This window comes from Gopherus flavomarginatus, chromosome 4 (assembly GCF_025201925.1).
Source record: "Gopherus flavomarginatus isolate rGopFla2 chromosome 4, rGopFla2.mat.asm, whole genome shotgun sequence".
In the NCBI taxonomy this organism is placed as follows: Eukaryota; Metazoa; Chordata; order Testudines; family Testudinidae; genus Gopherus; species Gopherus flavomarginatus.
Genome location: NC_066620.1, coordinates 145,225,929 through 145,249,701, shown reverse-complemented (window position 1 = coordinate 145,249,701; position 23,773 = coordinate 145,225,929). Strand labels below are relative to the sequence as shown.

Sequence of the window (23,773 nt, the reverse complement as noted above, 5' to 3'; positions counted from 1 at the left end):
CGAAACCCTTCTAGTTGTCAGTATGAGTCCTATCTGAGGCCATTAAGAAAAGTATTGGGACTGATAAGTAACAATATTATCCCATTCTGTTAAAAGGAGAAGGTGGGAAAGTGTATATTACTGAATTTAATCTAACAAAAAACAATCTCACATGGGCCCCATTAAAAATAAGCTTTTCAGCTTCCAGATACTAGCAGGAGAAAACTTTAATACTACCATTTGTAACAGAGAGATAATCATTCTTACCTGGACATACAGTTCAACTGTATAATTTGTGCACTTTAAAAATACACATTCACAGGTGAAGGGTGATGGGAAATCTGATGATGCAAATTCCCCCTGAAATCAATGGGAGTTTCAGCTGTGTAAATGAGGGCAGAGGCGGGCCTGCAAAGTTTTTTTTCTGCTTTAGTTTGTCTTAAGCATCACAAACTTCTGAATATGCAGGTTAACACAAATTGAAAACAATCATGGAAACCAACTGGAAAGGAACATTTTTTTATTAAATAGGAAACTATTAATGGAATATTTAATTATCTAAAGGTTTAAAAACAAACTAGAGAGACTTTTAATGACATAAATCATGAATAAAATATCTAAAGATGTTCTGTATCAATAGTGCTTTGGATGAAGTCACTTTTTTAGTGATGCAATCAAGACCAATTATTGTTGTACTTCCTGAAGGGCAACCAAGTGGAGAGTATTCTGAATGATATTTGAGATATTTGTTATCCAGAAAATATATGAATAACTCTTATTTTCCTCCCTTTTGCTGTTTATTGTTAATCGTTTGTCATTTTTTAAAAATAAAGCAGAAGACACAAAAGCCCTTTACAGCCTGAGTAATGAACTACACTTATGAAATTGACATAACTTCAGTTTTAGATTGCCCCATAGAAAGCGTTTGATTTTTAACTAGGACAGAGACAGGAAAAAAATGCACTATTTTATGCAGAGTTTACTTAGCCATGTCATAAAGGCAGAAATATTCTTCAATATGGTTTGATAGAAGTTGACCAGAGCTGTAAAACTAGTTTGACTAACCATGTTTATTCTGATTGATTGAGTTAAATGAAAAACAATACCGATATTCCCTATATGTGGATTTTTCTCTTATTATATTTGTATGATAATAAAAAGGGATATTTTCAATTCCCCAAAAATAATGATCTTACCTTTTCTTAGACTGCTAGAACAAGTTGCCTGTCTGCTTTAGATTAGTCAAAAAGGTAAGCAGTCTGTTTTGGTAGCTTATAACGTTAACCATTAAATGACTGGCTGGTGCTCTGAAATCAGACTTACCCTTTGACAGTCATTGTCAATGTAATACCAAAGACATCAGCTCTGGTTCTGCTCCGTGCTTTGGCCACTTTGTACTGCTCCAAATGCCTAAAATGCTGCTTAATCCATGCATCTAGCGCACAGAAGATCTCGTCTGCAAAGGGAGACCCTTCTATCATCCATCCAGCTAGATGTACACCTTTGTGGTTCCTAACTCTTCTACCCCTTTGTGGCTACCAGTGAATATATGATGGCATGGCTGGGACACCCCTTTGACCTGGTGATCCCTGAGTGCCACAATGACCCTTTGTGGCTCTCAGCATCTGGCAGATATCAAGGAATCCTGAGGAGGGTATAGCTCTTCACAGAGCATCCCCAGGACCAGGGGAGTGCAAAGGGCCATTGTGCCAAGAACTTCTGGGACACAACAGAAGAACTCATTACTTCATCTTCTCATTATGGAACAATACTAGGTTGAGACTAATTCTTGACAAGAAAGACTGGGAAGTTTTGATTATTTCTTATCTTGGCTTAGATATGTTAGTTTAGCAAGAATTTTCAAAGGTTCATGGGCTCAGATCAGATGATCATCAAAATTTTGAATCATCCAAAACTTATGTGGCATAGAAGTTATTCTGAAAATATCTCATGTTCAAATTGCCTCATGAAATCCTCAGTACTTCCTGTTCTTGGCCTGTCAAAAACCAGTGGATAAAAAGGTGAATGCAATGTAAAACACATAACTTATTTTTGAACTGTATAAAAGGACTAAATTCAGTTTGACTTTTTTTTATCTTGTTATTTTGTCTGACATTAATTGGGTTGCCCATCCATTATTACAATTCATTATCTATGGATTTCCTAGAGACTGTATTCCATTGTCACTCCATTATCCTAAACTAACACAGAATGTAGATGCTTCAGTTCTCATTGGACCAGATTACTTCTTCCTGTAGAAACCCATGAGAGTTAGGAAGAAGGTTTTTTTCCATATACTTCAATAATAGGCACCCACAAGAAGTGGTTTGGACTTTGAATCCATGAGTGACCCAAGATCTGCTGAAGGACACTACTTCCCTCTTCTAACATTACAGAAGAATGGTTCCAATGCTGTTTGGACATTGTCCACTGCCTGCTGCCCCTGCAACACCCCCTCATGTGGGTGTTTCACAATGCTTAGGGAGCACCACAAAAAACCTATAGCAAAATTATTTTTTGTTCCTTAAAGAAAGAACCCCAAGTGGATTAGGGAGAAAAAAAATCTGAGATTCAGAAGGAGATATAGTAGTATGAATTATGAATGGTACTGTTGTGTGACACATGCTGGTTTGGTTCATGTGGATCCTAACTGGAGCTAGCAGGAAAGTAATCAAAAGTTTCAGGATAAAATATCACTTAAAGGTCAACAATTTTTAAAAAATACATCCCGTTTTAATTTCAGCAAACATTTAAATTCATGTGAACTTTTTAGCTTCTGACTCTTCTAAGTTTTTTTTTTATATGTTCAATCCAAATGTGGCAAAAGTTAACCCCCCCAGATGAAACCAGCAGGTTTTCTAAAGCGGTCTGAAGAGGTAGGGTTAATGCTTGTAAGGTTTCATTTAATGCAGAAGACCTGTCACATAACCAGTTATGAAAATTATCTTTATGAAACCACAAAAAAAAATTCAAAACTTCATACCAAAGCAGAGCCAGCAAAAAATGTTGCTCTGAGTTTTGCTGAAAGATAAAAGATTTAATTTCCATGTTCAAACCCCAAACTACTGAAGTTGCAGATTTCCTTGCAAAGTGTTCCCACAAATCTAAATGTATGTCACAATCACATGTATTTGCATCACAAGTGTTCATGTAGTTATTCTTTGAGAGTCACCCAGTCATGTGCCAGAAAAAATTCTATGTGACAGAGGTGACCAATCAAATATCATGAAGATCATTAGGACTAGCATACTCTAAGACAGGGGTAGGTAACCTATGGCACGTGTACCAAAGGCGGCACACAAGCTTCTTTTCAGTGGCACTCACGTTGCCCGGGTCCTGGCCACCAGTCCGGAGGGCTCTGCATTTTAATTTAATTTTAAATGAAGCATCTTAAACATTTTAAAAACCTTATTTACTTTACATACAACAATAGTTTAGTTATATATTATAGACTTATAGAGAGAGACCTTCTAAAAACGTTAAAATGTATTACTGGCACGTGAAACCTTAAATTAGAGTGAATAAATGAAAACTCGGCACACCGCTTCTGAAAGGTTGCCGACTCCTGCTCTAAGATAAAGTGAATTTGTGAGCAATCCCATTTTGAAAATATTTTATTTTCAAAAAGCACATAATTAAAAATAAACCTAAACCAAACAATGAGAGTCTAGATTGGATTTCTTTTTGGGAAAGCTGACATTATTAGAACACTTCACTTTCTTGCTTAATAGCCCCAAGAGAAGCTCTGTTTTACACCTGTTCTGATTAGGTTTCAATTACCAACATTAATTAACAGAATTGTTAATGAAAAGGGTACCCTAACCCAATTTTTCCTGTGCGCTGTTTGTTTTCAAAGCAAGATGATTGACAGAAGTCTACTGTTTCCTAATCTCTAAAAACATTTTCCTTTACATGCATGGATCATGAGGAGATTTGCACCAAATGCTGGGATAGTTTGAGCCCTAAAGAGAAAATCACTTCTGTTTGATGGAAAGTTCAATTTTACAAGGATAACTAGTGACTCTCCCTCTCTGTTCTCTGTGTGTCTGTGTCTAAAACACAATTGATTCAGACACATTCTTTACCAACCATTTATTGATGACAGAATCCCATGAATAAAAATCAGAATCTATTTGTTGGTTGGCACATCACAACATATTATAAAGGGCTATTCTGTGAAATAGTTTATTGACTTATTTCCTGGTGATTATAGGATAATGATCAAAATATCCCTCATCATAAGGCATATTATTTTGTATTGTTTGTTTAAATATATATAGTACTTGGTCATCATTACCACCAATAACATTGGAACACATGTTTTATTACCCATTATTAGGGAAACAGAGATTACTAACGTATGTGCACAATTTTAGAGAATTTTGTTGTGAGTGTCACAGATATTGTACAACAAAAGACAACCTTTTTTATTTTACCTGTTAATTTGTCTTGGATGACTTGGTCAAACCAGCATACACTGTGTGGGTTTCCTTCCTCCCCCAGTACAGTCAATGAAGTTAGTCACATCATGAGAACTTTCTCATATCCAGCCTTTATCTTCTCTCAGGTTGAGTCCTTCCAAAGCTGTAAGAATTGGCTATGCTTCACATCATTTCTTTATACTGTAACCTATCCATTGAAGAAACCACTTGCTGGGTAAGTGTCTGTACTGCTTTGACCAAATCCCAGAAAACAAATATGCAGATAAGAAAAATATGCCTTTGTGTGACTTGGTTAGCGCCACCACAGACGACTGTAGGGTCCTGTATCATAGTTTCCAAAGGGAAATAGTGGTTGGAGCAGTTCACAGATATATGATTACAAAAGAGGAGATCAGTGGGCAAGTTTAGTGGGAAGATGATTGGAGCCTGAAAACTGCATCTCATCCACTCTCTCCACATGGGGTGAAAACCTAATCACAGTCGACCTAAACTTGGTATCACTGCTTGCAGCAAGATTCAGACAAAGATCACCAAGTAGCTGCCATGCACATTCATCCACCAAAGCCTCTTCCTTTCTGCCCAAGGAGCAGCCAGAGCTCTGGTGAAATGGGCCTTCAGTTTGATAGCATACTGGCTTTCTAATTCCCTGTATCACTCTTAGACATAAATCTGTTTGTACAGATACACAGCAAAAGGCTCATATTCCCTTTGTAATCTTCAGAGAAGACACCTGTCTTTCCTTCTGCATGTGACCACTGAGGTATATTTTGAAAATCTGGTGAATGTCAAAAATGTTTCAGGTTTTTTTTCCAGGTGAGAGATTGTGACAGATAATACAAAGGGAGCACTTTAGGAAGGTAGTTCATACACATTCAAGGAACTACTTCCCCCATGTGGAAAACCAGATAACATTCCTAGTGGGAAGGACCACATACTCACTAACTTCATGGGTAATTGCTATAGAGGAAAACAGGAAGAATCAGCAGAAAACAAAGGGACATGGAAGATCTCAGACCATGACAAAATGTCTAAAGTGGAGAGTTCTGCTTCAGTAATTATATCTAAATTTTAATGTATATTTCCTCACATACAAACTATGAAAGTGAATATTCCTAACTTGGGAGCAGCATTCTCTATAGCATCAAGCATTTTGAATTCAAAGCAAATAATAGTAATCATAGACAAATATAAATATACTGGTACAGTGAAGTGTTTTTGACCAAAAAAATGTAGGGATACTGACTTTGTTTTAGTGTTCTATGAAACCTCTCTCAAAACCTCAGGAGATTTCTAGAAGCATGACATCTTTCCCCTTTCCTTCTTTAAAAAAGCCCCTGGCTCTGTGGAACTTCCATGCTCCTCAGATTCTTTTGGCAGTCTTTGTCTGACCTCTTTCTCTGGGTTGCCTGCCTCAGCTTGTGCTCCACAAGCCACTAATTGATGTACTTCTCCAGTTTACACTTACACTGTAGAGGAAGGGAGGATACCAGCTAAGGCCTGGTCTACCCTGGGGGTTGGAAGGGGGGCCGATCTAAGTTACGCAGCTTCAGCTATGTGAATAACATAGCTGAAGTCAACATACTTAGACCTACTCGGTCAACTGCTGCCACTCCCGAGTCAATTCCACCTGTGCCTCTCATGGCGGTGGAGTAGAGGAGTCGACAGGAGAGTGCTTGGAGGATCCATTTATTGCATCTAGACTATAGGGGGTAAATCGACCCCCGCTGGGTCGATCGCTGCGCGCCGATCCAGCTGGTAGTATAGACATACCCTAAGATATCCAAACTTTTAGAATAACTTCATTGGCAGCACAGTGATTCTGACGTAAAGAACTTTTTAAGGCTTCCTCTAACCTGAGGAAGCTCGAAAGTTTGTCCCTTTCACAAACAGAAGTTGGTTCAATAAAAGATATAGACTTACCTATCTTGTCTCTCTTTTAAAAACACATATGTATTTCAAATCTCCAAAGACTTCTGAAGGCACATACAAGAGCATACCTCTTTTTAGAGGGTTAATGTTTAATTTTTATTTTGATTGGAGTCTGTTTAAATGCAGATCTTAGAGATTATTAAGGATGTTCAAGGCTTAGAATGGATGCTCTTTTCTTGTAGATTGTATAAATCAAAGTAAAGAAATATAGTATTAAATCACAATCAAATTGTCTTCGGAATCAGATTGTCAGTCCAATGTAGAATAACTTGAGTGACATCTCATGCTTCATTTATGTTACTAGTTATACTTTTACTTAGAGAATGAACACATTCACAGTGATTTATTAGCAAGAAAAAAGCAAAAAAGAACTGTTCCCCCAACAAAGAAAAGAAGAAATGTAGCATGCAACAATGACCATCAAGACATTTCCCCTCTCCCCACAAAGACCTTAAATAAGTCATATTTAGGCATCAGATACTAGACCTATAAATAGCATAAAGAGGTGGCATAGAAAAGGGAACAAAACAGCTATCAATCTGAGGCCTAACCAAAAGGAAAAAATAAAAATAGATTCAATTAAACACCACAGTTGCAACAGAATACTAACCTCATATAAAAAACACAATTAAGTATAGTGGCAAAATCCAGTTCCATAAATAACTATCCATAATCATATACAATCGGCATGTCATTCTTTTCTGTTACAAAAAGAATGAACAAGAACAGAAAACAATATTAGTTTTATAAAATTGAGTTCCTAATTAAGTACTTACCCACATCAGCTAAGCTTCTCAATTTCTTCTTCTCATTTTTCAAGTATGGGCCATTAAAAATAAAAATTTCTGACATCATTCAAATCTTCTGTTTCCTGTCTATTTGGAACAATATGAAGCTTAGCAAAGAATAGAATAGCTACCACATATCAACTCCCAATTTAGAAAATAACTTGAACAGCCTGGGCAATATCAGGCAAAAATAATGTACTCTTCTATCCTGAAAAAGAATTGTCTATTTTTTCTGCATTTCAGAAATAACCCAGTCCTTATCTCCCATTGAACTGAAAGCTATGACTTAAATTTGACAGCATGATCACTTACTAACAGCAGGATACTCTGGCACCTTTCTGATGTGCATATATATAAAAAGAATGTTGACGCTTTCCCTCACTTGTAAAAGAAAGACCGAATTTGTCTTCCCCAAGATTACTAAAGGAGATGGGAAATTTGCACATTGGTATTTCTCTTCTGCTCCTTTAGTAAGACTTACCTTTCTTAGACTGTATTTTTGTGTGTGCTATTTTTCCAGTCTCAGTTAGGGGATTGGGGTATCAAGCCTTTTACCTTTAGGCTTCCAGCTTGAATCCAGATCAAGTTTAGAGTTCTGAGAATAACTCATTATTTTGGTTCACTGGCAAAATAACAACAACAAATAGGAAAAAAAATTGTTTCAAGTCACCCAGAAACAAAATTTTCTTTTGACTTTTTCAACTAACCAAAGAGTACAAAAATTTCATTTCTGCTTGAACAAGGCTAGTTTGACTCAAAACTAAATGTTTTGTTTCAGTTTTCAGGTTTTTTGACCGTATAACAATCAAATTGAAGTTAAAGTCTGAATGAAAAGTCCTTTTGAATTGAAAAATCAAAGCACTCGGTTTTATTTTTTTTTAACGAAAACATTTTGGCAATTCCACACAAAATTCTGAAAGTTTTGGTCAAGCTGAATCAGCACAGTTGTAAACAATAAGTGTCATTGAAAACATTTGTCCAGCTCTAATCAGGTTATTTGATGGCTCTGTCCAAGTCCTAGTAGCCAGATAACATTTCCCCTACTCCAGCCTATCATCACAGATAGGCACCATTACTGGGAATCTCAGAGGAGATTAGTGCATGGAGACTGGCCTCTTCAGGTACAGGTTAGAGTATGTTTGCAGAGCAGTATGGGGACACTTGTACTTTTCTTTACCAGTTCTATGGATAGAGAAGACTTCAGTTTTGAAAATCCCAAACTTATCATTATTGCAGAAGTACATTATCCTCATCCTCCCATGCAAATTTGCTCTTCTTGGATGAAATTCTGCTTGAGAACTTATGAGAGTTAAATTTAAGGATACTTACTTTGGATATTTTGACATGTAGTGAACACAATTTGTGTTTTAATGGCATAAAGCTTTAACTTTTTAAAACTCAATGTCTACTATCATTAAATAATTATTGTCTGACACCCCCCATTGTCTGATTCCCCCTATAATTTCCTGCAGGTGTGAATATTTAAATCATTAAAAATAAAAAATAGATATTAAAATAAATTTTAAATAGATAAAAATCTTATGCTTAAACTGATATTATCTGTAGAAATATTTTTTTTAAAAATTGAATTCTGCCAAGCCCAAACATTGCATTTACAGCTAAAAGTCAGTATCCTAGAGTGTTAAAGTGCCTTCTATACAAATTTAATCTGAAGAAAAAGAAATACATGAATTTATAATATTGATTAATGTCAATGTCTTGAATATTTAAATTAATATATTTTGTATATACAAAGCAGAGATTTACCAGACTACCAACCAGTTTTCATTGGCTCTGTCATTCCCCCAGTTATTAATTCTTGTCATAAATTTAACGATTGTCAGGGTGCCTAGAGATTGCATAAACACTTTTTTTCCTGTTGTTTTAAATCAATGAGTAAATAAATGAAATGAACATCATTCTGGACCATAATATATTTTAAATGATGGGTTAGAAACCTCTCTTTCCCTTCTCCTATCCCATAAAATATTCCAAAAGAAAATAAATGTTTCTTTTCTTGACAGTAGATTACAGTAAACAAAACAGAAATGTTTTTATTTTCATATTTCCTCATGCCAAGGGACATGATGATGCATCACTTAAGAGCAGAATCTGTCTTATTGTGCTACGAAAAGTGACATGATGCAATATGACATGTTGATGAGGAGTGTGACACAGGGTAGAGATTCAGTATATCATGAAGGATTGGATAACTAAAACTAGGGTAATCCTAGATTTAAATGGCATACAGGAAGCATTAAAAGGAGGGCTGGTAAACACTTGTTACATGTCTATTTTCAAAAAATTCTTGATTTCCTAAAGAAAATGCTGTTTAAAGATAACACACCATTTGCTGATACCCTGCTAACCAAAACAAAACTCTAATTGTTTGATAGCATTTAACCTTTATGTATAAATTATTGGATCAGCTAACACAGTACCCACAATATCCAGAGGTAGGGAAGTATTGCGGTTTTCAGAGATAATTGAATTTTGTTTTGACTCCTTTTGCCCTCTCTGCAATTTCAAGTTGTGAATGACACAGGCAGAAAGAAAAGTGAAATTTATCTCAAGGGAAAATTGCAAAGATTTTTAGCTGACGGCTATTAATTGTGTTTTAGTACAGTAGCTATTGCACTGTGCAGTTACTGTACTGTGCTATACTTATGAGATCAGTGGGAGTTTTTACGTGCACAAGGAACACAGGATTTGGTCCCTAAGCACAAAAGGTTTGTTCACAAGTCTTCTAAACTAGTGGACCTCTGTTAATGTGTTGTAATAAAAGCTATGTGTAAATGTACAATAGGGTTGAGTATCAAAGGGGTAGCAGTGTTAGTCTGGATCTGTAAAAGCAGCAAAGAGTCCTGTGGCACCTTATAGACTAACAGACGTTTTGGAGCATGAGCTTTCGTGGGTTAATACCCACTTCGTCAGATGCATGTAGTGGAAATTTCCAGGGGCAGGTATATATATATGCAGGCAAGCTAAAGATAATGAGGTAGTTCAATCAGGGAGGATGAGGCCCTGTTCTAGCTGCTGAGGTATGAAAACCAAGGGAGGAGAAACTGGTTCTGTAATTGGCAAGCCATTCACAGTCTTTGTTTAATCCTGAGCTGATGGTGTCAAATTTGCAGATGAACTGAAGCTCAGCAGTTTCTCTTTGAAGTCTGGTCCTGAAGTTTTTTTGCTGCAAGATGGCCACCTTAAGGTCTGCTACAGTGTGGCCAGGGAAGTTGAAGTGTTCGCCTACAGGTTTTTGTATATTGCCATTCCTAATATCTGATTTGTGTCCGTTTATCCTTTTCTGTAGCGACTGTCCAGTTTGGCCGATGTACATAGCAGAAGGGCATTGCTGGCATATGATGGCGTATATTACATTGGTGGACGTGCAGGTGAATGAACCGGTGATGGTGTGGCTGATCTGGTTAGGTCCTGTGATGGTGTCGCTGGTGTAGATATGTGGGAAGAGTTGGCATCGAGGTTTGTTGCATGGATTGGTTCCTGAACTAGAGTTACTATGGGGTGGTGTGCAGTTACTGGTGAGAATATGTTTCAGGTTGACAGGTTGCCTGTGGATGAGGACTGGCCTGCCACCCAAGGCCTGTGAAAGTGTGGGATCATTGTCCAGGATGGGTTGTAGGTCCCTGATGATGCGTTGGAGGGGTTTTAGCTGGGGACTGTATGTGATGGACAGTGGAGTCCTGTTGGTTTCTTTCTTGGGTTTGTCTTGCAGTAGGAGGCTTCTGGGTACACGTCTGGCTCTGTTGATCTGTTTCCTTATTTCCTCATGCAGGTATTGTAGTTTTTTCTATATACATTTAATCTGAAGAGAAAGAAATAAATGAATTTATAATATTGATTAATGTCAATGTCTTAAATATTTAAATTAATATATTTTGTATATACAAAGCAGAGATTTACCAGACTACCAACCAGTTTTCATTGGCTCTGTCATTCCCCCAGTTCTTAATTCTTGTCATAAATAGAGTTGAGGATTTATACAGTCAAATACACCTATGTATGGTATAGCATTTGTCACATGATTTGTGTATCCCAAAACACAACTCTGCGATCCCAGAGTTAGATAATACAACTACAGATTTAACACAGAAAGATGTCATAGGGAGTGAGATGTGAAGAGTTAAGATTTGAAAAATGGATGAAAAGTCTGAAAAATGCATTTCTGTTTTAAAAGGAAGATGTTGCAAAGGAAAAGGCTCTTGTCACAATCAAGGGAGATTGTAAAAGGGACAGAGAGAAGAAACAAGGCCATGGAATTACTTGAAGCTTCTCTGTGTAGACAAGCCCTATCCGTTTACCTTAAACTGATTTAAAGTCCAATTAAATTAAACTAGTACAAACTCCCATGTGAACAGCTGGTGCAACCAACACCAGGTTAAACCAGGTTTAAACCCGTAAAGAGTTCTCATATACAAAGCTATAGAAATTTAACTAAAATAGTTTTGAACTGTTCTAACCATGAAAGCTTAGGTTCAGACTAGGGCTGTCAATTAATTGCAGTTAATTCACATGATTAACTCAAAAAAATTAATTGCAATTAAAAATATTAATCGTGATTAATCACAGTTTTAATCACACAGTTAAACAATAGAATACCCATTAACATTTATTAAATATTTTGGATGTTTTTCTACACTTTGAAATATTGATTTGAATTACAACACAGAATACAAAGTGTACAGTGTTCGCTTTGTTATTTTTATTACAAATATTTGCACCGTAAAATGATAAACAAAAGAAATAATATCTTTCAATTCACCTCACACAAGTACGTAGAGGGATCTCTTTATTGTGAATGTTCAGCTAACAAATACAGATTTTTGTTACAGAACTGCACTCCAAAACAAAACAATGTAAAACTTTAGGGCCTACAAATCCACCCAGTCCTACTTCTTATTCAACCAATCACTAAAACAAACAAGTTTGTTTACATTCACACAAGATAATGCTGCCTGCTTCTTATTTACAATGTCACCTGAAAGTGAGAACAGGCATTCACATGGCACTTTTGTAGCCGGCATTGCAAGGTATTTACATGTGTGTGCCCCTAAACATTCGTATGCCCCTTCATGCTTCGGCCACCATTTCAGTGGACATGCTTCCATGCTGATGATGCTTGTTGAAAAAATAATGTGTTAATTAAATTTGTGACTGAACTCCTTGGGGGAGAATTGTATGTCTCATGCTCTGTTTTACACACATTCTGCCATATATTTCATGCTATAGCAGTCTCGGATGATGACCTAGCACATATTATCCATTTGAAGAACACTTTCACTGCAGATTTAAGAAAACACAATGTGAAATTCTAAACATAGCTACAGGGCTCAACCCAAGGTTTAAGAATCTGAAGTGCCTTCCAAAATCTAAGGGGTCAAAGTATGGATCATGCTTTCAGAAGTCTTAAAAGAGCAACACTCTGATGTGGAAACTGCAGAAGTCGAACCACCAAAAAAGAACATCAGCCTTCTGCTAGTGGCATCTGACTCAGATGATGAAAATGAACATGCGTCGCTCTGCACTGCTTTGGATTGTTATCGAGCAGAACTCGTCATCAGCATGGACTCATGTCCTCTGGAATGGTGGTCAAAGAATGAGGGAGCATATGAATGTTTTATCTGGCACATAAATATCGTGTGGCGCCGGCTACAACAGTGTCACACGAATGCCTGTTCTCACTTTCAGGTGACATATACTAGAAGCAGGCAGCATTATCTCCTGCAAATGTAAACAAACTTGTTTGAGTGATTGGATGAACAAGAAGTAGGACTGAGTGGACTAATAGGCTCTAAAATTTTCCATTGTTTTATTTCTGAATGCAGTTATTTTCTACATTTGTAAGTTTAACTTTTGTGAAAAAGAGATTGCACTACAGTACTTGTAATAGGTGAATTGAAAAATACTATTTCATATGTTTTTTACAGTGCAAATATTTGTAATATAAATAAATATAAAATGAGCACTGTACACTTTGTATTCTGTTTTGTAATTGAAATCAATATATTTGAAAATGTAGAAAACATTCAAAAAATTTAAATAAATAGTATCCTGTTGTTAACAGTGTGATTAATTGCATGATTAATTGTGATTAATTTTTATAATTGCATGATTAATTGTGGTTAATTTTTTTAATAGCTTGACAGCCCTAGTTTAGACTAGACCTTATGGTTACATGCAGCCCTACTGAAGGCATGGATGAGATTATATGGGTGGAAAATCAGTGCATAATTTGGCTCAGTTTATGAAAATTCTCATTTATGCCTTAATTTTCTTTCCTTATTCCTTGTTGTCTCTACCAACTCTATAGGCCCCTGTATGTACAGGATGAAGTCTGCCTTCTCATACACAGGAAGCAGCACATTGTTGTAGTCATAGAAGTACAATATTGCAGAAGCATATTATCCTCATCCAGCCATGCAAATGTGCCCTCCTAAGATGAAATTCTGACTCCATGGAAATCAGTAGCAAATCTCCTATTGACTTCAGTGAGACTAAGATTTCACTTCTGGTTTTAAACATGCACCAGTGTATTTCTCCAGACTGTTATGTGTACCTCATCTCTCTCTGCTCTTCTCTTGAACCCCTATAGACATCTAGTATTAGCCTCTGCTCCGATCCTTCATATAATCTTATTAACATTAGTACAAAAGCATTCTCCTTTGCAGGTTCTAAACTCTTTTAGGGTTGATTTCAATGGAGTTGCACGAGATACAGGTTGGCACAGAATTTGGCTCAGATTATACAAACCAAGAGTGAAATCAATGAACAGCATGTGGGAATGGTGAGAACATTGTCAGTAATTATGATGCCTGTAATGAGTGCTTTGACTTTTACAGTTCCCTGTAACATACATTTCCCCCTTCTATAACTCTGAATTACATATCAAGCTCTTCATTCAGTTTTTAAAAATGCATATCCATTTCTCAAAAGAACAGCTGGATATACTGCAGTTTATAGCCATCAACAGTACTGTCATTTAAGAGATAACACAAGGGCCAGAGTAAAAATAATGTGATACAATAATTCACAACTAATGTCAGAAAAAATGAAATTTTCATGTAATTGTCACTATCCTTATTGAGTCAAAGAGCTGGGATGAGGTAGGCTTTTTTAAAAGCTGTGATTGGGCTGCCAGCATGGATTTGTGCTATCATGCTGAGGATGCTTCTGATAGCCCAGAGGTAGCAGGTGGTTGCTGACTTACAGAGAGGGTTGCATCCATTTTATTATTTGTTGTCTCTTTCTACACTGACAGATGTAAATGCAGATAAATTCAGTGAAGAATCCTTACCATAATATGATTCCTTTTGGTGCATATAGCAAGCTGTGGTTGATTTCTGAATTTGCATTACAGCCCCAAAGAGTCAGCTAGATGAAAACAAGAATTCATGGGTCCTTTGTGTAGATGGCTTGAGACCCAGACCAAAGAAGAGATGAAACCTAACCTTTCCATGGGTGCTAACACTTGAAATAAGCAATGCACAGGAAATCAGAGTATTCAGTGGCTTTTCTTAGCTACATTTTCCTCAAAAGACAAATGATATCAAGTATCAGCTAAACAGTGCCTGAATGCAGAGATGGTACCAATGTTTTGTGCCATTTATACTTTTACAGTGGGAAAGAGCAGAAATGTTCAGTATGGCGTGTGCAGGTTTTTGGCCAGTCCCTGTACTACAGCTGACCTGGGCTGTGCATAGATCAGAATAGAGCAGCCGAAGGTGTCTTTAAGTCAGATTTCTGCTCTTCTGATCATGTAAATGGCTCTGCACTGGGCCAGTCACTGGTGTAAAACAAAGCTGCCTCAGATCTGCTCTACTATCAATGCCCCAAAAGGAACTGTGTAGTAGGGTTGGCTTACCCTGATCCTGCATTTGGATATTCACCCCTCAATTCCTCCTGTCTGTATCATAAAGTACATATAATCTACATGTCACAATTAAGGTTCCAAGTCCTCGGATCTGTCTATTGGAATACAGTATAACTTGTATTCCCTTCTTCATTATCATAGTAGTAGAACATCCTAACACTATGATAATGAAGAAGGGAATACAAGTTATACTGTATTCCAATAGACAGATCCGAGGACTTGGAACCTTAATTGTGACATGTAGATTATATGTACTTTATGATACAGACAGGAGGAATTGAGGGGTGAATATCCAAATGCAGGATCAGGGTAAGCCAACCCTACTACACAGTTCCTTTTGGGGCATTGATAGTAGAGCAGATCTGAGGCAGCTTTGTTTGTTAGGATGTTCTACTACTTCAGTGCTTCCTCTTATTGCAGTAGAATTTTAAAGTCTTCTCACAGGAGAGCTCAGCTATTCAGTAGAGATGGGAACAGTACAAATCACCAGTAGTAAAGCATATGTCACATGGCAAAACCACAAGATTTGCTAGATCAGCCAAAACATAAAAACTTTGCCGTAAACTGACCTTGAGTCATTAAATGAATCATGAAAATGAGTGGATATTCTAGAAATGGTGCACAATCTCCCTGCCCTACTGTTGTGGAAAGTAGATGAGGGTTTTGGTACGACTTTGAACTTGTGCAGGTAAAGAAGCTAACTCAAAAAACTAATCTCTAGCTTGCTTGCTAGCACACATATATATACCTGCCCCTGGATATTTCCATTACATGCATCTGAGGAAGTGGGTATTCACCCACGAAAGCTCATGCTCCAAAACGTCTGTTAGTCTATAAGGTGCCACAGGATTCTTTGCTGCTTTTACAGATCCAGACTAACACGGCTACCCTCTGATACTTGACACCATGCAAGGCACTGCATTTAGCCGTATGGAATGGAAATCCATCAACCTCATGAAGAAACTTGCACAAATACAGACAGATATCATCTTCCTTTCCAAATGCAAACGGATGGACATCATACCAAATGGACTAAAGGTAAAAAATCCACTGCTATCTACATACTACACAGACCACAGTGAGAGATTATGCCATACTCTATCAAAAAAACTGAGGAACCACCTGATCAGCATCCTATACAGCAAACAGGAAAACATCAAAAAAGAGCTCTCCAACCTGGAGACTCTCATTAATAACCAAACTTCTATACAAACGGACTTCACTAGAATAAGACAGGAGATCTACATTACTCACTTCACCTCTCTTCAAAGGAAAAAGGACTGTAAGCTGTCTAAACTCCTACCTGCCACATGGGGCCACAACAGTGGTACCCCTAACCCACCCAGCAATATTGTCAATCTATCCAACTACACACTCAGCCCAGAAGAAAAGTCTGTCCTATCTCGGGGACTCTCTTTCTGCCCTGCCACCCCCACCAACATGATACAGTTCTGTGGCGATCTGGAAGCCTACTTTCGCCGTCTCAGACTCAAAGAATACTTCCAGGATAACACTGAACAGTGCACTGATACACGGGTGCCCTCCCACCAACAGCACAAGAAAAAGAACTCCACATGGACTCCTCCTGAGGGTCGAAATGACAGCCTGGACCTATACATTGAATGCTTCCGCCGGCGTGCACAGGCAGAAATCGTGGAACAACAACATCGCTTGCCTCACAACCTAAGTCGTGCAGAACGCAATGCCATCCACAGCCTCAGAAACCACCCTGACATTATCATCAAAGAGGCTGATAAAGGAGGTGCCGTTGTCATCATGAACAGGTCTGACTATCAAAAGGAGGCAGCCAGACAACTCTCCAATACCAAATTCTACAGGCCACTTCCCTCAGATCCCACTGAGGAATACACTAAGAAACTACAGCATCTACTCAGGACACTCCCTACACTAACACCAGAAGAAATCAACATACCCCTAGAGCCCCGACCAGGGTTATTCTATCTACTACCCAAGATCCACAAACCCGGAAATCCTGGACGCCCCATCATCTCGGGCATTGGCACTCTCACCGAAGGACTGTCTGGATATATGGACTCTCTACTCAGACCCTATGCCACCAGCACTCCCAGCTATCTCCGCGACACCACTGATTTCCTGAGGAAACTACAATGCATTGGTGACCTCCCAGAAAACACCATCCTAGCCACCATGGATGTAGAGGCTCTCTACACAAACATCCCACACACAGATGGAATACAAGCTGTCAGGAACACTATCCCTGATGATGCCACAGCACAACTGGCTGCTGAACTCTGTGCCTTTATACTTACACACAACTATTTCAAATTTGATGACAATATATATCTCCAGATCAGTGGCACTGCTATGGGCACCCGCATGGCCCCACAATATGCCAATATCTTCATGGCCGACCTGGAACAACGCTTCCTCAGCTCTCGTCCACTCACACCCCTTCTCTATCTACGCTACATTGATGACATCTTCATCATCTGGACCCATGGGAAGGAGACTCTGGAAAAATTCCACCATGATTTCAACAGCTTCCACCCCACCATCAACCTCAGCCTGGACCAATCTACACGGGAGGTCCACTTTCTTGACACCACGGTGCAAATAAGTGATGGTCACATTAACACCACCCTATATCGAAAACCCACCGACCGCTATGCCTACCTTCATGCCTCCAGCTTCCATCCCGGGCACATCACACGATCCATTGTCTACAGCCAAGCACTGAGGTACAACCGCATCTGCTCTGACCCCTCAGACAGAGACCAACACCTACAAAATCTCCACCAAGCATTCTCAAAACTACAATACCCGCAAGAGGAAATAAGGAAACAGATCAACAGAGCCAGACGTGTACCCAGAAGCCTCCTACTGCAAGACAAACCCAAGAGAGAAACCAACAGGACTCCACTGGCCATCACATACAGCCCCCAGCTAAAACCCCTCCAACGCATCATCAAGGATCTACAACCCATCCTGGACAATGATCCCACACTTTCACAGGCCTTGGGTGGCAGGCCAATCCTTGCCCACAGACAACCTGCCAACCTGAAACATATTCTCACCAGTGACTGCACACCACACCATAATAACTCTAGCTCAGGAACCAATCCATGCAACAAACCTCGATGCCAACTCTGCCCACATATCTACACCAGCGACACCATCACAGGACCTAACCAGATCAGCCACACCATCACTGGTTCATTCACCTGCACATCCACCAATGTAATATACGCCATCATATGCCAGCAATGCCCCTCTGCTATGTACATCGGCCAAACTGGACAGTCTCTACGGAAAAGGATAAATGGACACAAATCAGACATTAGGAATGGCAATATACAAAAACCTGTAGGAGAGCACTTCAACCTCCCTGGCCACACTATAGCAGACCTTAAGGTGGCCATCCTGCAGCAAAAAAACTTCAGGACCAGACTTCAAAGAGAAACTGCTGAGCTTCAGTTCATCTGCAAATTTGACACCATCAGCTCAGGATTGAACAAAGACTGTGAATGGCTTGCCAATTACAGAACCAGTTTCTCCTCTCTTGGTTTTCACACCTCAACTGCTAGAACAGGGCCTCATCCTCCCTGATTGTACTGACCTCGTTATCTCTAGCTTGCTTGCTAGCACACATATATATACCTGCCCCTGGATATTTCCATTACATGCATCTGAGGAAGTGGGTATTCACCCACGAAAGCTCATGCTCCAAAACGTCTGTTAGTCTATAAGGTGCCACAGGATTCTTTGCTGCTTTTACAGATCCAGACTAACACGGCTACCCTCTGATACTCAAAAAACTAAGATCAGACTGGTAAGTTGAGTGTCAGCACATTAACTGGCCATAGCATGGAGCTGACAGACACTGAAGAGGGGGAAGGTACAGATAGCATGTATCCAGGAAACAAAATGGAAAGGAAAGAAGGCCAAAGAGATTGGGGAAGAATGCCAAAAACTTTATTGTTGGGCCTCAAGAAACAGAGTAGCCATAGCTCTTGATAATATAGGAAAGAGTGGTGACAGTAATTAGAATCTGCATCAGGTTAATAATGGTCAAGTTGGCTTGTGAATGTGTCTTGCTAAACAGTTAGTACATATGCACCCTAGTCTGGCTGTGGTGAAGATGAGAAGAAATGTTTCTGGAAAATGTTAGACACTACTCTTCAGCAAATTCCAGGGAAATAAGGAAATACTTTGTAGTAAGAGGAGGCCAGAAGATGTAAACCTTGGTATCAGAGGCCTGGTATGAGGCCTAAGCCTGAACTAAAATAATAGCCAAGACTTTGCTAACATAAAGCAAAGTGAAGCTGTGAGCCAGAGGCAGGCCCTGCTCGCAGAAGCTGGCAAGGAAAGGGCTGATGCTGCAGGAAGATACATACCTAAAAGGTACTGAACACTAGAGATCAGAACATCCACATACTTGCACATTCCACACAGATAACAAGGAACAGACTGACCCATCCCATGACAGGGGCAGAAGGGTAATATGATGGATAGAGTTGTTTTGTTCAAACCAACATGTACAAGGTGAGAGGCGGCACCTTACTACGTAGAGGGGTTGTACCTTGCTACGTAGAAGGGTTGTACCTCAATACGTCAGGAGTGATGTGTAACTTGTTTGTACCTGTGTATAAGAATGCATCCTTGGGGCGATGTCTTTGTCCGGCCGGGGGGGCAGTGGAAAGTCCCGCCACTGACTGAGCCGAGTCCATTGACCGTGGGCACATATTAGTAGTATGCCTTTTACTAGAGTAACAATCTAGGGGAACTATCGTTGCGTCCAATACGGCAATAAACCTGGCCGACGTGCCTTCGTACCTTACTAGACTCTGTGGTCATTTGGGGGTTCTCTTCGAGTCTGCTGTGTCAGCTATCTGCAGAGCTGGGGCAGCACAAGAGGGAACACATGCACGCAGCCGAGTGATACCAACAAGGAGAGAGCAGAGCACCACACCGGTAGCATCTGACACACATCTGACAACATACTTATTGGTGCTTAAGTCCATAAACTTATAGTAGAGCACATGGTGACCAAGGCTATGGAACTTTAAATGAGGAAGGAGAAAGCATATTGGAACTGGCACAAGTTCGTTACCTACTAGTGTCCAATACATTATTTACAAAAAGAAATGTACATCTTATTACATACAAGAGTGGAAGGGCTAGAAACCAGATTGACTACTTCCTTTTTTCTGGCAGAAAATAAGATATAAAAGACTGCAAGCTGATTGAGGGAAAGAATCTTACTAATAAGCAACCTTTCAGAAGTGGTATGCCGAGTCTTCATTTATTTACTCTAATTTAAGGTTTTGCGTGCCAGTAATACATTTTAACATTTTTAGAAGGTCTCTTTCTCTAAGTCTATAATATATAACTAAACTATTGTTGTATGTAAAGTAAATAAGGTTTTTAAAATGTTTAAGAAGCTTCATTTAAAATTAAATTAAAATGCAGAGCCCCCCAGACCGGTGGCCAGGACCTGCGCAGTGTGAGTGCCACTGAAAATCAGTTTGCATGCTGCCTTCAGCACACGTGCCATAGGTTGCCTATCCCTGGCATAGACCAATCATCTTAGATATGTTTCTTTTAATAAAGGTACAGAGAAAATCAGAGAGGGTAATACCAAAGATAAGGTGGCAAAAACTAGAGGGTAAGGCTGAGAAGGACTTCAGAGAGCAGGTTATGGAGAAGATAAGGTCAACACCACATGAGGAAGGAGTAGACAATTTGAACTGATAGAAAAGGTATTTTGAACAGCTTTTAAATGGAGAAAACCCAAAAGAGCAATGTAATTTCAAAATGATGAACTTTGGTTAGTAGAGCCTATCAACACTAGATGAAGTGGTAAATGCTGTAAAAGAAATGAAAAATAATAATTCTTAGGTCCAGATGGATCCTTATTGAGGCATGGAAAAAGCTTGCAACAGAAGGCATTTATCTGCTGACATCCCTGGTCAGTTCAGTTGTGAGATGGGAAAAGATACCAAATGCATGGAGTAAAAGTATTATGGTGTAATATACAAGGTAAATGTGATACTGGGCAATTGCACAAATTATAGAGATATAATGCTGATGAGTCATACAAGGAAACTTTGGGAGAGAGTCATGGATAAGAAGTGAAGTAGATATTAACACAAATCAATATGGCCTCATTCTAGGAAGGCTGATAATAAATGTTATTTTTGCACTGACGCAAATAGTGAAAAAAAATAGTGAAAAAAATTAGAGAAAAAAAGGAAAATATTCAATTATTTAATCTTTGTTAATTGTTCTGGAAAAGGCCTATGACTGAGTTCCAAGAGAAATCATCTGGTGAAATATAAGCAAGAAAATGGTGCCCAAACTTTGTGTGCGGCTTGTTCAAGCCCATATGTAGTTGAAACGTCAGTAGTCGGAACTTCTAGTGTTGAAACAGATGAACCATCAGTAAAGGTGGGAGTGCATCAGGGATCAGCAATGAGCCATTGTTTATCCTAATCCTGGATACACTCACAAGTAACAGATAGAAGGAGGCATCTTGGTGCATGCTACTTGCAGGTGATATTACTCTATGTAGTGAGGAGAAAGGTATTCTAGAAGAGAATATAAATAGAGGGATGTGTTGGAGAGACATGGGTGCAAAATAAGCAGAGGAAAAACTGAGTATGTGGTATACAATTTCAGTAATATGAACACAGAAACTAGGTAGGCAGACAATACTGAAAATGCAAAGTTTCAAGTACCTAGGTTCCAGAATCTGGGGAAATAGGGGATGAAATTAGAGGTAGGATAATAAATGCCTGCTTCAAATGGAGAGAGACAAGTGCTGCATTATGTGACAGGAAGATACTAGTAAGATTAAAAGGGTAAAAACCTATAAAATGGTGGTCTGTCCTGTTTTAATGCATGGTGCTGAGTGTTGGGCAACAAAGAAGAAACATGAGCAAATGATCTGTTCCGTGGAAATGTGAATGTTGTGATGGATGAGTGGTGTAAGCAAGGAAGACCATATGAGAAATGTGTATGTTAGAAACATGCTCAAAATAGCAACCATAAAAGAAAAAATGAGGGAGTGCAGGCACAGATTGGTTTGTCACATAAAGCACTGTCTTGACAACTATGTGGGTAAGAGTCCAACAGATCAAAGTTGAAGGAAAGGTAGAGGCCAACTCCAAAAGAAATAGTAGGATGTCATAAAAGAAGACATGTTAATGTGTGGTCTTTAGAGGCTATGGAACTGAACAGAGCACTTTCAATGTAGAAGACTTGTAGAATGGACCCCATTTAATGAAATTAATGCAAGAAAGAAGAAAAGCCAAAACACTCTGTGCATGTGTGTGTGTGTACGTGTGTGTGTGTGTGTCTAACAGGATTTTATCTTAGAGAGGAGATGAATAAAAGGGAACATGGTGAAACTATGTACTATTGAATGGTATAATCAATGGTATGGGAACTTCTGGGGGCATGTAATGACTATGACTATGAAAAATGGCAAAATCAAAACACTTTTCACATGACAAACATTTAACCTGGGAACTCATTTGCACAAGGCAACATGAAAGCCAAGACCTTAGCAGGATTAAAACAGCATTAAACATATATAGGGGTAACATGAATATCCAGAGTTATAATAGTATTTTTCAAAACAAGCTATAAACTCATGCTTCAGGTATAAGCCAAACCCTATCTAGTGAGGACTAGGAAGAAAGTTTCTCTGTGGCAGGCTATCCTATTACAGCTTAGTGTAGGACTTTGGGGGTTTCTTTGTACCTTGCTGAGAAGCATCTGGTACTGGCTATCTGCAGAAACAGGCTACTGGACTAGATTGACCTCTGGTCTGGCTTTTCTACATATATGCACAAACATTCAATGCCAAACTGTGCTCAGCTCAGGGTCCAAGGTCAGGTTCCATCTCTGGAGTAAATTTAAAACAATCTCAGAGCTGGTCTAGTTTACAGCCTCCAGCAACATTCCCAAGGGGCTGTTGAGATAGATGGGGAATACAGGACTGCACTGGACTTTGGACACTCCTCCCCATCATAATCCTATGCTGTGACCTGAACAAAGGACTGCTGTAGAGCCAACTACATTTGCTTTATGCCACCCTAGTGATTCCCATATTCAGCTGGGAGATACACCTCCCCAACTTTGTAATTAGGTCATATGTAATGCTGCTTTCTCACCAACACTCTGCACCCTTTTAAGCATTCATTTGGGACTATTTGTTCACCATTTCCCTAGCTCTTTCAGGAACATTGTGCCTGTGTCGAGCATGCTGCTTTTGGGAGCTTCTGCAGGGGCAACATATCTTATCAAATTTTCCTCCCTCATTGCCAGACTAAATCTTCAGAAGCAGTCTTGTTTTCTGTAATGGACATCTAATTTATAATGGAGGAAGGAAGGAAGGATGATGTACGACCCTGAACTGGGACTCAGGAACCTGGGTTCAATTCGCAGCATAGCCACAGACATACTGTATGATTTAGGGCTAGTTAGTCTACTCTGGACTTCAGTTCTCAATCTATAAAATGGGGATAATACTTCCCTACTTCACAGGGTCCTCTAAGGATAATGAAGGTTGTCTAAAGCTTTGTCTACACCAGCACATTAGCTGGTAAAACTTTTTTCGGTCAGTGTCTGGAAACACCACCCCCCTGACTGACATACGTTTCACCAACACAAGTGCCTTTGTGGACAATGCTATGTCAGTAAGCGATGCTCTCCTGCCAACATGGCTACTGCCGCTTATTAGGGGTGGCTTAATTATGCCG

The 23,773-nt window shown here is 39.1% G+C and overlaps 1 protein-coding gene across 1 annotated transcript in view; it reads left to right on the top strand.

The window, feature by feature from the left end:
* Positions 1 to 17,324: 17,324 nt before the first annotated feature.
* Positions 17,325 to 23,773, top strand: part of LOC127049047 (uncharacterized) — a 185,552-nt gene continuing 179,103 nt past the window's right edge. Inside the window, exon 1 of the mRNA XM_050949312.1 lies at positions 17,325 to 18,616. Within this exon, the coding sequence (XP_050805269.1) occupies positions 17,373 to 18,614 (1,242 nt within the window). The 5' untranslated portion in view covers positions 17,325 to 17,372 and the 3' untranslated portion in view covers positions 18,615 to 18,616. The remainder of the gene's footprint in view (positions 18,617 to 23,773) is intronic.